Source organism: Eptatretus burgeri, chromosome 16 (assembly GCF_056783735.1).
Source record: "Eptatretus burgeri isolate ZD-2024b chromosome 16, Ebu_testis_v1, whole genome shotgun sequence".
Taxonomy (NCBI): domain Eukaryota; kingdom Metazoa; phylum Chordata; class Myxini; order Myxiniformes; family Myxinidae; genus Eptatretus; species Eptatretus burgeri.
The window spans coordinates 27,416,922-27,434,421 of NC_140976.1; the positions used below are offsets into that span (position 1 = coordinate 27,416,922).

The 17,500-nt window shown below is 45.6% G+C and overlaps 1 protein-coding gene across 4 annotated transcripts in view; it reads right to left on the reverse strand.

Annotated features, from left to right (window-relative positions):
• The window catches only part of OSBP (oxysterol binding protein), a 131,866-nt gene that overhangs the window by 51,718 nt on the left and 62,648 nt on the right, over positions 1 to 17,500 (reverse strand). For all 4 annotated transcript variants that reach the window (XM_085859547.1, XM_085859546.1, XM_085859545.1 and 1 more), the window contains one exon: positions 11,280 to 11,346. In XM_085859547.1, coding sequence (XP_085715673.1) covers positions 11,280 to 11,346 — 67 coding nt within the window. The remainder of the gene's footprint in view (positions 1 to 11,279; positions 11,347 to 17,500) is intronic.

Sequence of the window (17,500 nt, forward strand, 5' to 3'; positions counted from 1 at the left end):
AGGGGGCGAGAGAGAGGGGGCGAGAGAGAGGGGGGCGAGAGAGAGGGGGGCGAGAGAGAGGGGGGCGAGAGAGAGGGGGCGAGAGAGAGGGGGGCGAGAGAGAGGGGGGCGAGAGAGAGGGGGCGAGAGAGAGGGGGGCGAGAGAGAGGGGGGCGAGAGAGAGGGGGGCGAGAGAGAGGGGGCGAGAGAGAGGGGGGCGAGAGAGAGGGGGGCGAGAGAGAGGGGGCGAGAGAGAGGGGGCGAGAGAGAGGGGGCGAGAGAGAGGGGGCGAGAGAGAGGGGGCGAGAGAGAGGGGGGCGAGAGAGAGGGGGGCGAGACAGAGGGGGGCGAGAGAGAGGGGCTGAGAGAGAGCGGGCCGAGAGAGGGGATGAGAGAGGGGGTGAGAGAGAGGGGCATCACAATCCAAGAGAGGGGAGAGAAGAGGGGGCGAGAGAGAGGGCAGGAGACAAGATATTAAACAGACAAGCCGTCCCCAAGTTGCGGCCATTTATGTGTTAACCAATGACAGGACACAGTGCTATGACATCACGAATGACATCATCCAATCAAATTGAAACTTGCTGGGAATAATCGCTGGGGACCCAAGGATGTGCCTTTTTAAGGTTTGATATTAATCGGACAAGCGGTTCCCAAGTTACGGCCATATGTGTCAACCAATGACAGGACACGGTGCTATGACATCACAAATATATATTTTTTGCACGATTGACGTCACAATTCTTCTTCTTCTTCGTTTGATATGACGTCACAATTGACACTGGGGACCTGAGTATGTGCCTTTTCGAGGTTTGATATCGTTCTTCATCCGTTTCAGCTGTTTCCCAAGTGTTTCCCAAGTTATGGCCATTTATGATATGGTTGGTCAGATCTAATTGAAACAATTCCCCAATCCAGTCATCGTTTACGAGAGCGAAGGAAAGAAGCTGCATGTACGGGCACGCACTAGTTCTTTCAAAAGTGGGAAAGCCACAAGAAAGCAACAGCTGTGGAAGGTCAAGTATTGCAAGGTAGTGGTGGGAGAGCATGTTTCCACCCAGCACAAGCCTGTGGTGTTTGTGCTGAGGATGAAGAAAAGGAGCAAGGTTAAGAGCAGGGATCAGAAGATTATTACGTGGGGGAAGTGGAGGGACAACATCACCTTGGAGTACAAGGAGAGGATGAGGGCCAGGTATAAGCAATTTAGTGAAATGAAACAAAAACTGATGGTTTGGAGGAGTGGAAGAAGTACGGAGCGGCGTTTTGGGGAATTGCAGACATCTTGTGTGGTGGGATGTTCGGAAATGGTGAATCGTCGAGGGATCGAAACCAGGTATGGTGGACGAAGGAAGTAGAGAAGGAATTTGGTGAAAAGGAGGAGGAATGGAAGAGGAGAGAGAAGATCAAAGAATAGGGGGAGGCAGCCGGATGCAGGGATGATGCAGCTGTAGGGCAAAAGGAGAAAGCAGCAAGGAGAGTTGTGGAAAAGGTGAGGAATGACATGGAAGAGGAGGTGTACAACAAGTCGAAAGAGAATGGTGGGAAAAAAGATTATCTATACATTGGTTCATGACAGGGATGGGAATAGCGAGGACATGGAGGGGGGCGCAGGGGGGGGGGCTGCTTAAGGATGGTGGCAGGAAGCTAGTGACAGAGAGGTGGCAGTATTGAAGGTGTGGGAAGGACATTTCAAGGAGAGGTGGAGCTACTGCAGCCTTCCTTTACCTGTCAAATATACTGGGGGGGGGGGGTTATATTATAACCCCTTTACAAAGGGGTTATGATGGCTCTAATTGAGTGCGATGTCATGCTCATGTAGAATCAATGTAGAACACATCAATGCGGCATGGAAGAAGCTGTTCACCAAGAAGTCTGGACCAATCGATGCAATTCCCCCCTTGGCAGGCTGCCCTTTTTCAACATACAAAGAAAGCAGCCAACCAAGCCCAACACTGTTGAGGGTTAGGCATTAGCCGTTTCCCTGATGCTACCAAGCCCCAGTTTGTGAGGATGGCTTTCAACTGAGAACAGCTCGGGGCCCTTGTGGGCAACCCCACCTGAGGTTGGAAGGTTATGGCAGTAACTTCTGAAATGTGTATGTAATAAAGGTTCACAAAATAACTGTCAATGTGTCAAGGCAGCACACTCAGGTGTATCGATCTCTGTGCATGTGGTACTGCACATGCAAGGGACTAATTTTTTTTTTAATTGTGCCATGAGTGCAATGTTAAAACATTGCTGTTTATAGTCTCGACATCACGATGTTGTGCAACTTTCATGTTACGTTGCCATTGTGCCAATGTGTCTTGTATTTTCAGCTTGTATTTTCAAAACAATAGCTCGGCTTTGTACGAAATATATGATAATGTATATCAAAACGTGTTTTTTTGGGCCACTATAATATATTGTTACGGTTGTGGAAATTCGCAGTACACCATAAAGAGTCCTCAGGTGAGATATATCGGTAAGTTAATGTGTAGTTCGCCAAACCCGTTGTATAGAGGGAACATATGTGATCCATTCGGACTGCGACGCTTCAGTTAGCCGTTTTTCTTTTGCTGTAGTTAATTTGGTGCAAAAACAACAACGAACCTCGCCACAACCAACATCTCAACGATCACGCCATTCACTACACGACGCCACCTTCCACAACTACGCTACCACATCTTCGCCACTCGCCATTCAACGAGCACCGTGCGGGCGCGTGCAAGAACAAAAAGCAACAACGCTTGTGGAGTTTTCCTGCCTAATTTCCCCACCTGAATCCACCCCACCACGCTTGGTGTGAAGGGAAGGGGTGCGGCAGCTCGTTCCCGATTGGTGGATGCACGGCGTGAGGCGGTCGGAGTGGGGGCACGCCCCCCCCCCCCTTCGAGAGCTTTCTGGAAACGCCTCGAAGGGAGGTGGAGACAGAAATGGGGCGGGGCGTGGGGCGGAGCCGGCCCCTACAAAAGGGTGGGTGTGAAGAATCGTTGTGGGTTGGTTGTTTCCTTGTCCCAGTTGGAGGCTGAAGGCTCTTGGTTCGTGCAAGCGATCGACAAAAGGCGCAGACGTGAAGGTCGACAGAACGTCGTTCCTTTTCCTGTTCCCTTGTCGCTGAAGGGGAATTGTGGAGAGTTGCGGTGATCGTCCCTGGTCGGAGGTTCTGTTTGTTCGTCCGAGCTGTCGAGCGGACCCCACGAGCGACGCGCGGCATGAGCTCGCGGACCACGCCGGAGGGACTCGGAGTTACGGTCGCCAAGGACTCGACGCGCTAAGGGAAGTCACGACTTCCTTTTCTTTTGGGGTTTTGTGTAAATGTCTGTGGGTAGCGCCAGTCTTGTAAAGTAGAACTGTTTAAGTGTTGTAATAATTATATTCGGTTTTAACTCTTTCCCTGCTTCCTTTTGACTGTATGGCTGTATATACGTGCTTGTGTGTGTGATAAAGTGCTTGCTTGTTGAACTGTTTTCCCATTTCGCTTTGTCTTCTCTTTTATTGAATCTCCATCTTGCATCACATAAGGGATTGGTAGTGGGTTTAAAACACCCGGTAATTAATCGGAACCGTCAAGGCCGACGATAACTCCGCTCTGTTATCCCTGTAAAACGGAACGAACCGCTTAAGGGGTTCGTGTCCGGAGTCGGCCTGTGGCGTGGTCCCATCCCTCGGCAGATTACCCGCGCGGGTACTTAGGTATATCGACATTCGGCGATTCACCCTATTTCGCGTGGGTAGACTGCGGACTGGGTGGTGGTGGGTTTAAACCCCCACCCTTGACTGGTTTCTGGCGGTAGTCCCAGGAGGGTCACTACTGAATTGTCCGTCCGGTGGGCGACACGGTCGCGATTCGAGTTACGTGGCCGATCGCACGCCGGCGGGTGCGAATTCGCAACAATATATTTAAAATTTTATGAAGAAAAAAAAAAAAAAGAAGGGATTTTCCCATATATTCAACAGAATTTAGATCACTATATAATTAAGCAGTTGTATTAATGGATGTCAAACGATCATAACAGGGTAATCCAAATGGGAAAAAAGTGTACTGTATAGTTGTGAAGTGATAAGCATTTTAAGAATATCATGAGAGTGAGGTTTCTTTGGCCCACAACCAATAGGTGGCACTGCTGGCAACCAGGGGATGCTGGTGCAGTGGCTCCCTATCTTAAAAATGATCAGTTTGGGGAGTACTGGATGTGTACCACGTTTCATGCTTTTACTACAATCACAATGAAATCTGATCCACTATTTGGTTCCAAGTAACACTGACCTAATTCAACTTCAAACGAGAATGAATGATCGTTTCCAACAGCAAAAAATCAATTCTGCACTTTCACGTGTTTAGGAAAGAGGCGATTCTACAAAATTAGCTTTTCAAAATCAATCACGATTGTTCGAATGAGAGCATTTGGTTGCGTGTGAGAATGCTCAAAATTTTCTCACTGATCCACACAGATTTCAAAAACCCTATGTAAAAGACTCGTCACCAAATAGTGCAAACTCATATTCAGTTGTCCTCGCCTTCGACCTGCCCATGGTTCACTGAAGCTTGTGGCGAGGCAGTTGTCCTGAAACAACTTGCCTTTGCCTCATGGAAAACAAACCCAACTGAGGGAAATGTCAGTTCCTTCCGTAAAGCTCGGAACAAGTCTGTGTTTACCCTCGGAAGAGCCAGAAAACATCTTTCTAATCTCAAGTCTGTACTCTCAAATCTCTCTCCCTCCTCCAAAACATGGTGGTGCCTAATCAAATCTGTTTCTGGTGTACGTTCCCCCTCCATCCCCTCCCTTACATTAAATGGCCGCACTGTTGATACCGCACGTGAAAAGGCTGAATGCCTAAACTCCATTTTTGCATCTAAATCTTGGGTCCGAAACCCATCGTTTTCTGTACCCACCTTACCCAGTCGCACCCAGCTGTCCCTGGACTCTGTGTCCTTTTCTTCTGACAAAGTGGAGAGCTTGCTGTCCAACCTCGACTCAGATTTTACAACCGGTCCAGACGGCATCAGCCCCCGTGTCCTAAAACCCTGCTCCTCTGCCCTTCCTCACCCTCTCTCTGTTCTTTTCACCCTCTCATTTGTTCAAGGCCATCTGCCATCTGCTTGGAAATCTGCTAACATCACTGCCCTGCACAAAAAAGGTGCAAAAACAGATCCCTGAAACAACAGACCAATCAACCTTCTCCCAATAATCAGCAAGGTTATGGGATTAATCATCGCTTCAGACATTAAATTGTTCCTCTTCTCCAATGGTTTGATTTCCAATCATCAATTTGGTTTCAGACCAGGTCACTCTACCCTGTATTTGCTGCTTCTGCTCTCCCAACAATGGATGGAGGTCCTCAATGCTGGACATGAAATCAGCCATATCCCAAAACAGAGCGTGCTTTTGACATGGTCTGGCACCCTGCCCGACTCACCAAACTCTTCCTATGGTATCCAAGGCCATCTCCACTCATGGCTTGCAGACTTCTTCTCTTGTCACAGTCAACGTGTGGCCCTAAATGGAGTTCTCCAATCCCCTCTTCCTGACCAGGCTGGAGTTTCTCAAGGCAGCGTTCTGGGCCCTGTTCTTTTTCTGGTTTTCATCAATGACCTCTCCGACTTTCTGGAAAATCCTCTTTATCTCTTGGCTAATAACTCTACCCTCTGCCGTATCATCTGTCATCCCTCAGACCGGCAAGCAGCAGCTTCTTCACTCTCTGCAGATCTGGATAAAATCACTAACTGGTCCGACACATGGAACATGTCTTTCAATCCTGACAAATCTCACACTCTCACTATGTCTCTCCAAAAGGACCGTTTGGAACCACCCCCCCCCCCCACTCCCCCAATCTACTTTCTCAACAATCCTCTGGAAGAAGTCCTTTCTTTCAAGCTTCTGGGTCTCACCATCTGCCATGATCTTTCCTGGGAAAGCTACATTTCCATCCTGGCTTCCAAAGCCAGTCGCCGACTGGGCATCCTCCGTCGTTCAAAGTCCTTCTTCGGTCCACCTGAGCTCCTGATCACATACAAAGCTTTCATCCACAGCTTGATGAAGTACTGCTCTCCCCTCGAGCTGGTGCTCCTGCCTCCCACATTTCTTGGCTTCACGCTGGGGAAACCAAGGCATTTAGAATCATTGGTATCTCCCACGGCGAGGCCGAGTCTTTGGACCTCTCACTCTCACCACAGGCAGGTCGGTGGTCTTTCTGTCTTCTACCATCTCCTCTCCGGTCTCACTCCCCCCCGACTGTCAGCGATGTGTTCCCCCCACATTTCTGCAGGGTGCTCAAGGTCCACCAGCAACCCCCTTCTGGTAAAACGACCAAAATGACGAATCACTGCTCACATTTACTCTTTCATTCCTCTTTTTCCCCACCTTTGGAACAAACTCCCACACTCTCTTCAATCCCATTCTTCCCTCCAGGCCTTCAAAACAGCTGTTCACCACCTCTTCTCTTCCCCCATCCAAAACCACGATTTTTCTACCCCCATAAATCCACCCAAAACCCAATTCCATCAAATTCTCTGCCTTCCTTCCTGAAAGTCCCTGTGGTGTCCATCTTAGATACCCCATGTTCCCCGCTCCATCCCACTCCCTTCCATGGATCTCCCAATGTCTCTGTTCCCCACTGTTTTGTCCTTCCCCTTCCCACCCCTCTTGTCTCCTGCCCCCCTTGTTGTGCTTTGTGTGTTAGCGCTCATACGACCCTCGACAATGTATAAAATAACAAACAAAAACAAACACTGAATTTGTTTGACATTGTGCTTGCAACCCCTTATGACACCTCTGTTCCACAGCATATGTGACAATGTTGGTTTTACTCAAAATGCTTTGATCATCATCAATGTCACTGGAAAATGCCACTGAACAAAAATTCCAGTTCAGTATTTAACTCTTATTTTTCATTTCCTGCAATAAAAAGTCCACGTCGCACCTTGAATCGCCATCATGTGTTTGTGAAAGTGCTGGATAATTAATCAGTTGAGCATTGGAAAATATAAGTTTCCAGCCATTAAGCAATAATTATAGCACTATGCCCCAAAAAACCACACACACACACACACACACACACACACACACACACACACACACACACACACACACACACACACACACACACACACACACACACACACACACACACACACACACGATTGACGAGATACCTGTATTATACCTAACTTGTGCGAGCCCGTAGATGCGTGCCCATAGATGCAACTTCGTTCTCGTAAACGACGACTGGATTGGGGAATTGTTTCAATTAGATCGGACCAACCGTATCATAAATGGCCATAACTTGGGAAACATACTCAGTTCCCCAGCATCAATTGTGATGTCATATCAAACGAAGAAGAAGAAGAATTGTGACGTGCCCCCTCCTCTCGCCCCCCTCCCGTCCCCGCTCTCGCCCCCTCCTCTCTCGCCCCCTCCTCTCTCCCTTCTCTCTCTGTAAATGTATTCACAAATGTCTACCAAGCACAACAATTAATTCAAACCTTGGGAAAAAACAGCTTTCAAACCCTTGGGAAACAGCTCTTTCCCTTGGGAAAATTCAAACCTTGGGATTAATTAATAATTTGAACAATTAATTCAAACCTTGGGAAAAAACAGCTTTCAAACCTTGGTAAACACTTGGGAAACAGCTGAAACGGATTAAGAACGATATCAAACCTTGAAAAGGCACATACTCAGGTCCCCAGCGTCAATTGTGACGTCATAACAAACGAATAATAAGAAGAATTGTAACATCAATCGTGCAAAAAAATAAGAAATTAATGAATAAACATTAATTGTGACGTCATTGGTGATGTCATAGCACCATATCTTGTCATTGGTTGACAGATAAATGGCCGTAACTTGGGAACCGCTCGTCTGATTAATATCAAACCTTGAAAAGGCACATACTCAGGTCCTCAGCGTCGATTGTGACGTCATACCAAATGAAGAAGAAGAATTGTAACACCAATCGTGCAAAAATAAATAAATAAACATTGTGATGTCATTTGTGATGTCATAGCACCGTGTCTTGTCATTGGTTGACAGATAAATGGCCGTAACTTGGGAACCACTCATCCGATTAATATCAAACCTTGAAAAGGCACATCCGCAGGTCCCTGGCAATATTCCTGGCAAATTTCAATCAGATCGGACCGGCGGTTGTCGAGAAACGGCGGTCGCAGACAGACAGACAAACACAGAGATTGTTGGAATTATAGATAGACTAGTACGTGCCCGTTAAAAAAAAAAAAAAATCATAAATAAATATTCAAACCGCGAGCAACAAATAACCACACAGGCCATTTCTTCGCTCTCGCGTGCCCATACGTGCGTGGCCCGGAAGTTCGCATATTATTCACAGTTACGATTATTCGCAATTTAGTTTTAATTCCCAATTATTCAATCAGCACCAACGTATTTTACCTTTTCGCAATGTCATGGCAAGGAAAAACAAAAAGAGAAGAGAGAGAGAAAAAAAATTTACTTCCTGGTTCGGAGCACACCAGCACTCTGATGTTACCGAAATTTATGCACCGTCGAAAATGAAAACGATCATAACTTGCGGCATTGTGTTTATCTATAAATGCGCATAAGAAATCGAGAAATTATTAGAATACACGAAGTCATCACTATCCGGAAGTCCGCACGTTGTGTAAGCTGTAATGGCGAACGCGACTGAGCTTCCCTTCCCCCATCGGCCACGCCCATGCAACAACGTGTCTTGTCATTGGTTTGGTAAATAAATGGCCATAACTTGGGAAGCACTTGTCCGATTAATATCAAACCTTGAAAAGGCACATCCTCAGGTCCCCAGCAATATACCTGGCAAGTTTCAATGAGATCGGACCAGAGGTTGTCGAGAAACAGCGGTCACACACACAGACACACACACACAGACACACACACAGCTGGAATTATAGATGGATGATATATTTGTACAATATTGCATCCCTCATTCTTCAGGCAAGGAGCCTACAGCCTCTTCTACCTCTCCAAACTTGACAAAATCACGAGCTGGTCAAACACTTCGAATATATCTTTAAATCCTAACAAATCTCACACTCACTACATCCAAAAGAACCGTCAGGCAAACCACCCACAACCCTTGAAAGTTGACCTCCAAAGCCAGCCACCAACTGGGCATCTTCCATAGTATAATGTCCTTCCTTGGCACACCTGAACACCTATCTACCTACAATTAGGCCTTCATCCGCAGCTTAATGGAGTATTGCTATCCCCTTCCACACATCTTGCTCAGCTTGATGCCATGGAAACCAAGGCCTTCAAGTTTATTGGAATCTCACACTATAAAGCTGTCTATGGGTCGATCTCTTCACCATCGCAACACAGGACTGTGGTCTCTCTGTTTCTTACACCAACTCCTTTCTGGTATTACACCCTCTGCTATTTCCATGCTTTGTCACGCCCCCCCGCCCCCCTACCAGGTTTCTGCCGGGCACATGATCCGCGATCAACCCCTTTCTGGTGAAACTACCTAAATCCAGGATCACCACCCACCTCCACTCATTTGTTTGTCTTTCGTTTCCTATCTGTGCAACAACTTTTCTAGCACCGTTAACCCAACCTCCTTCCAAATTTCCAGTTATTCCTTCCTGAGACTTTGCTTCTGTATCCATCTTGTCCACCTCATGCATCTTCCCTACACTCATTATTTATCCAAGTCCCCCTCTATTTTGTCCTTCAAACTTGCTGTTGGCGTTTCCCTCTACTCTCGATTGTTCCCTTTGTTCTGTTGAGTCATGACGTTTTCAGTGTTCAAGCTCTCCACGAGTCGAGACTGTACACAAAAAAAAACAAAAAATAAAATAAATTAAAAAAAAAATTTGGTGCAGTTTCTATTTTAATGCATAATCAAACTATGTTTTGACTCACGTAGAAAATGGAAGCTTAAAGTGACAAAAGGGCCAAGAACGAAAAGTCTCTCGAACATTGAATGTTGAAGAACTTGCACCTTGGAAACAGCAGCTGCACCGTCAACCAATCTGAAGAAGGTCTGGGCAGACCATTCTGAGATAACTCAGCAGCAGTATTATCTGGAATATTCTTGTGGACATGGATCACTCTGCCAATATAGTGCATCTCGAAAGCCATTTCCAAGGGAAGATTAAAGAAAATTAGGGATGGCGTACCCGAAATGGGGTTCAGAGCATGCAGCTTGGATCAGTGGGAATCAGCCATATTCTGAAATGAGTCAGAGATTGACCTGTGCGGCACAGACAGGTAGCAATTCAACTGGTGCTGGAGAAAAATTCCACCCCGACGGCATGAAGGATGCAATCTGACATCCGCAACACATTTCCAGGTATGCTGTGGGTTGCCTTCAGTTTTTCCCATTACTATGAAAGCTCAGTACTATATCCATGGCTTGGCAAAGCAGTAAAAAGTCTTGCACTGTATCTGGGATCTCCAAAGTGCCACAAGCTGCATTTTCAAACACGATTGTGCTACCCGTCACAAAGGCAAACTGATGAGTGCGATAAAGATGATTTTAAACAAGTTGCAAAAGTTGTGCGTCACCGTACGATTTCTATGACAAAATACTTTTCAACTCAATTGATGCAGATTCACATAATCAAGGTGAAGGAAGACCTGCATGGTGCGAGTAAATCGTATTGTCTGAGCTCGACTGAGAAATGCTGAGAATGACGGTCAGAAAAGATGTGAAGAATTATGATCGAATTTCAGACACCTGACATTGCATGGTGTGGATCAGATGAAGGAAATGAATCAAATCCTTGCCCAGAAGGGTGCGAGGTTGGCAGCAAGGTGAAAGGAGGTCCAACTACACATCAAATTAGTTTTGGTTGTGAAGCCCAATCTTGTTTCTCAAACCTTCAGCTAATTCTCGGATGCTTCATTTTGCATGGCTGGAGTCTCGTCTCTATGGAAGAATGACTGAACAATAACAATGCATCTCCATCATATAAAGATAAAGTATTTATTCCTTTTCTCTATCATACATCAACCATCCTCACCAAAATAAACATCACAAGTGATTTAAGTCGAACATAGATAACCTTCTTGAAATTGTATGAAACAAAAAGTAATGCTGTCATTTTTTTCCCCCACCACTACTGCACACATACACACACATACACCTTAGATGACTGCACTTTTCTCATGTGTTCGTAGGGGCCCAATCATTAAGGGATGCCCACAACTTCCACAATCAACATCATGACATTTTGGATTTTATTTCAATTTGACATTAAGTGGGCACAGGAAAGTCAGTGTAAAGCATAAGGAGGGATCGTGCACAAAAGGCAACTTGCAAGAGAGATTTTAAATTCGAGCAGGTGAAAGTAGCAGACTCACTTCCTCCGGGTTCCACTCCTCCAAACGACCCAGAGAGCTAGAGGCACTGACGTTGCTGCCGGTTCTCCTGGTGAGAAACATCAGCTCATCAGGGCGATGCTGACAGCAAGCCCAGTGGACACAGAATGGGAGAGTGGAGTTAGGGGAGGGCAAAACAGCGTGGGGGTTGAAACACAATGAGAAATTAAGTTGAGATGCCAATGACTACTAGTCTCATTCTGTGCTCCATTAACTCACAGGTGCCTCACGAAAGGCCGTCACACCTTGACGATTTAGCCAACGTATGCCTGACGTATGCAAAATTGGGCTTAAACGCCGGCACACGTCGAATACGTTATGGGTAAGTTTGTATACGTTAAGAGCACTGAAAAACACTGCCATACGTCGTAGTACGGTGGTTTTCATCGTTGTACTTTGCGGTTGTCCTCAAATTTTAGCATGCTTGAAATTTTACGACGTGTGCCAGCGTATGACTCACACGTTCCGCTACACTGGCCATAAGTTGTAGGCACGTTATGCGATCGTTGACACACGTCGACACACGTTACTTGTAAGTTACTCATAAGTCGAAACAAGTCGAGGTAATGATTAGCGTACCCGAAACTTATTTATAACCTATGAGTAACGTGTTGTAGACACGTTACACGATCGTTGCACACACGTGGAGGCACGTCATGCGATCGTTGACACACGTTACTTGTAAGTTACTCATAAGTCGAAACACGTCGAAGTAATGCTTAGCGTACCCAAAACTTATTTCTAACCTATGAGTAACGTGCTTTGAACCTACTGTATGTGTAACGTACCTCCAACGCAAAATGACGTATGTATACGTATTTGATTGAAGTCTTCCGGACAACCACAGAACTTACTGAACTGTTTATAATTTACAGCTACCATATAATGGCGTATTGGCAGCGTTAAAAAAAAAAAACAACAACAACAACAATAACTTCTGATATTTCGTCACGTCCAATTGCTTCTTCAGTTTGCTCATGTCATATTCTTAGTTCCTCCTCTGTGAATATTTTCTGTTTGAGGATATTGTCATGTTGACGTCGAAACTTAAAAGCAAATGTCCGAATATATTTTAAAATTTGTGATAGACTAAAAAAAAAAAAAAATAATAATAATAATAAGAATAAAAACAACAACAACAACAACAACAACAACAACAACAACAACAACAACAACAACAACTTCAGATATTTCATCATGTGCCTTCACGGAGCCAAGGAGAAAAAAAGAAAATGTGCCTTGACGGAGAAAATAAGTTTCGGGTATGCTAAACATTACCTCGACGTGTTTCGACTTATGAGTAACTTACAAGGAACTCGTGTCGACGTGTGTCAACGATCGCATATCGTGCCTACAACTTATTCCCAGCGTAGCCGAACGTGTGAGCCATACGGCGAGTACGTCGTAAAATTTCCAGCATGCTTGAAATTTCACGACATACTAAACATACCACGAAATATGACAGCGTACTTCATCGTCTTTCAGCGTGCTCCTAACGTATACACAACTTACACATACCGTATTCGACGTGTGCCAGCGTTTTAGACACATTTTTCATAGGTCGGCATACGCTGGCTAAATCGTCAAGGTGTAACTGCGATGTTGACACTTCCAATTCTCAGGCGGTTATGATTTAAATCGGCGTGCGGCAGGTTTTTAACAGGCTACGCCACGAGTTCGGCGGCGATACGTGCAGCGCGCTATGCCTAAGTTAAACTATCCTTGGGCATAGGTTGTGAACGCTGACAACAGGCTAAGCATTCGTTGGTATAAGTTACCTATAAGACAACGAAACGTTCTGTGCCCGTTACTGATATGTTATGCATACGACCAACACGTTATGAATGCGACCAAAACTTTTAAAAAAAGTCAAAATTTCAGCGTACGCCAACGTTTTACATACATTTTTATACGTTGCCATTGCTGGCTAAATCGTCAAGGTGTGACAGCGCCTTAAAGCGATGGGGATTGAAGAAAAGGGACCTGAATCATGAATCTGTTGACAGTGGAGTATTTCCTTTTTAATTTTAAACACAATCTTTCAACCTATCTTGGAGAGGTTTTGATGGAGGATGAAACAAATTTAAAACATAAAAGCTCACAAGTATGGCTAGAAAGTCTGTTGTTTGTTGGCTTAATGGTTAAGGTGGTTGGCTTAGGATCTTAGTGTACCGAGTTGAGCCCTGCTGGCTGCTGAATTAACATCAGATGGGGTCGACTCAGCCTGTCATCCTTCGGAGGTCAGCAAAATGAGTACCAGTATACTGATAAAGGGGTACAGCATCAGCGGCACAGCCACGCTTTCAAGAAATGATAACTACCCCAGCAGCCAAGCTGCTATACGCAAGGACAGTATGGCTAGGAGGAAGGAGATGTAGTACAACAAAAGTTTTTTTTTTTGAATGACAACCCCAGCCACCCTCCCCCTCTCCCCCCACAATATCTAAAATCTACCTCTCTAATCTTAAAAAAAGAAACCAAAACAAAGGGGAGATTTGAAGCAATCCTCACCAAATACACTCCATTTTCAGCCTCCCAAGTCCAGGTTTTCTGCTCACCTCTGGTTCCTCCCTTTACCCTAACTGAGAAATCTTTTTCACTAGTTTACCTCTGTTGTCTGCAAAACCCCCATCCCAGTCCTTCCTCTCCAATATTAGAACATTAATCTTTGGTGCTCTTACATAGCTCTTCCTTCAGCCTTGTTCTGTGCAGAACCCAAGAAAAGAAAAGAAAAAGATACAAAAATCTTTGAATCACCAAACCTGCAATACTTACATGAACAGACACCCACCCCGAGCATCAGCAAATCCTTCACGAAAAACCAACCGAGGATACACACACAACTCTGTGTTCACCTCTTAGAATGAACCACAATGTTCAAATGAGTAAATGTAAGGCAGGCCAGACAAGATTGCATATTGGTTTCACTGAAGGAAATGAGTGAACAAGTTGTGTTATTAATTAACAACCCAAGAGTGACAATGCTTAATGTAATAGGGGAGTGATTGACTGGAAAAAAATATATACCGTGTATATATATATATATATATATATATATATATATATATATATATATATATATATATATATATATATATATATATATATATATATATATATATATATATATATATATATATATATATATATATATATATATATATATATATATATTTGTTTCGTGTTCGCTATGACCGTAACTTGTGAGCAAATGATCTGCCTGTGCCAAAAATACAACAATATAAATGTATGAGGCAATTTGGCCTGGTGTCGACTTGATGGATAAGGTGCCACCCTTAAGATCTGAGGGTCTTGAGTTTGAGGCCTGTCGTGCTGTTGAAATAACACCGGGTGGGTTGACTCAGCCTGTCATCCTTCCGAGGTCAGCAAAACGAGTACAAGCTTACTGGTAACAGGGGGCGCTGCATCACCGGCGCAGCCACACTTCCAGAAATGATGCAACAAGCAGCCACAGGCTGCATACGAAACAACAAGGCGGCAATTTAGTCCACTTTACCTGTGCCATAGATTCATCCCAACACTCATCTGCTGCAGGCAGACTTGATGCAGCTCAACCCAAGTTGCAAATTTGGCCAGGGTAGGACACTCCTCTTTTGTAAAAATAATGTGTGAGGTTTAACATCGACAAAAACGCAAATGACAGTTAGCTTTTCATCCCTATCCAGTGACATCTTTCTCTGAGATGCATAACCTGCTGGCGCCAAAAGTGTCTTTTGTAGCAAGTAAGACCCTTTCACATATAAACCATCCCCCTCCAGATAAACCAACCAAATGCTGGCGTTGCTTAGAAAAATGTGAGCATCCCATTGTGAGAAGATTTTTTTTTTTTTTTTTTTTTTTTTTTTTTGTATACCTTGGTCGAGGCTCGTATGAGAGCTAACACACAACTCACAGCAAGGAGGCATGAGACAAGAGGGGCGGGAGTGGAAGGGACAAAACATTGGGGAACAGACACAGGTGAACTGTGGAAGGGAGAGGGATGGGGATGGGACGGGGAATATGGCGAGGGGAAGATGGACATTAAAGGGACTTTCAGGAAGGAAAGCAGGAGAATTGAAGGAAGTGGGCTTGGGTGGATTATCGGGGGTAGAAAAGATCGAGGATTTGGATGGGGGAAGATAAGAGGTGGTGGTGAACAGCTGTTTTGAAAGCCTGAAGGGAAGAATGGGAAAGAATAGAGTGAGGAAGTTTATTCCAAAGGCGGGAAAAAAGAGGAATGAAAGAGTGAAGATGAGCAGTGATTCGTGATTTTGGTAGTTTTACCAGAAGGGGGTTGTTGGCGGACCTTGAGCGCCCTGTGGAAATGGGGTTGGGACAAATCGCAGAGAGAGCAGGGGGGGCAAGGCTGGAGAGGAGTCGGTAGAAGACAGAAAGACCACCGACCAACCTGCGGTGATTGAGTGAGAGGCCCAAAGACTCAGCTTCATTGCGGGAGATGCCAATGATCTTAAAAGTCCTGGTTTCGACAGCGTGAAGTCGAGAAAGGTGGGAGGCAGGAGCACCAGCCCAGAGGGGAGAGCAGTACTCCATCAGGCTACGGACAAAAGCTTTGTAAGTGGTCAGGAGCTCAAGAGGGCCGAGGAAGGACTTTGCACGACGGAGGATTCCCAGTCGGCGACTGGCTTTTGAGGCAAGGTTGGAAATGTGACTTTCCCAGGAAAGGTCATGGCAGATAGTGAGACCCAGAAGCTTGAAAGAAAAGACTTCTTCCAGAGGATTGTTGAGAAAGTGGATGGGGGGGTTTGTAAACGGTCCTTTCGAAGAGACATAGTGAGAGTGTGAGATTTGTCTGGATTGAAAGACATGTTCCACGTGTTGGACCAGTTTGTGATTTTATCCAGATCTGCAGTGAGCGAAGAAGCTGCTGCTTGCCGGGCTGAGGGATGACAGATGGTACGGCAGAGGGTTGAGTCATCGGCAAAGAGAAATAGAGGATTTTCCAGAGAGTCCGAGAGATCATTGATGAAAACCAGAAAAAGAACAGGGCCCAGAACGCTACCTTGAGGAACTCCAGCCTGCACAGGAAGAGGGGATGAAAGAACTCCATTTAGGGCCACACGTTGACTGCGACAGGAGAGGAAGTCTGCGAGCCATGAGTGGAGATGGCCTTGAATACCATGGGCAGAGAGTTTGGTGAGTAGGGCAGGGTGCCAGACTGTGTCAAAAGCACGTGATATGTCCAGGGATACGGCTCGGATTTCCTGTCTGGCATTGAGGACCTCCATCCATTGATGGGAGAGCAGTAGCAGCATATCTAGGGTAGAGTGACCTGGTCTGAAACCAAATTGATGATTGGAAATCAAGCCATTGGAGAAGAGGAAGGATTTCATGTCTGAAGCGATGATGGATTCCATAACCTTGCTGATGATTGGGAGAAGGCTGATTGGTCTATAGTTACAGGGATCTGTTTTTGCACCTTTTTTATGCAGGGCAGTGATGTTAGCAGATTTCCAAGCAGATGGCAGATGACCTTGGGAAAATGAGAGGGTGAATAGAACAGAGAGAGGGTGAGCAAGAGCAGAAGAGCAGGCTTTGAGGACACGTGGGCTGATGCCGTCTGGACCGGTTGCAGAATCTGACTCGAGGTTTGAAAGCAAGCTCTCCACCTTGTCAGGAGAAAAGGATACAGAGTCCAGGGACAGTTGGGTGCGACTGGGTAAAGTGGGTAGAGATAGTGATGGGTTTGGGACACAAGATTTAGCTGCAAACACCGAGTTTAGACATTCAGCTTTATCACGTGTGGAATCAGCAGTGCGGCCATTTGAGGTAAGGGAGGGGATGGAGGGGGAACATACACCAGAAACAGATTTGATTAAACGCCACCAGGATTTTGAGGAGGGAGAGAGGTTTGAGAGTTCAGACTTGAGATGAGAAAGATGTTGTTTTCTGGCTCTCCTGAGGGTAGCTACACACTTGTTCCGAGCTTTGTGGAAAGAACTGAGATTGCCCTCAGTTGGGTTTGCTTTCCATGAGGCAAAGGCAAGTTGTTTCAGGACAACTGCCTCGCCACAAGCTTCAGTAAACCAAGGGCGGGAGGAAGGGTAAGACAACTGAACACGAGAGGGGATAAATCTGTGCATGAGGGAGAGCAAGTTTCTTTGAAAGAATTCCCAGGATGAGTTGATGTTTGAGAAAGTAGTGATAGGAGACCAGTCTGTAAGTTTGATGGCTGCTCGGAGACC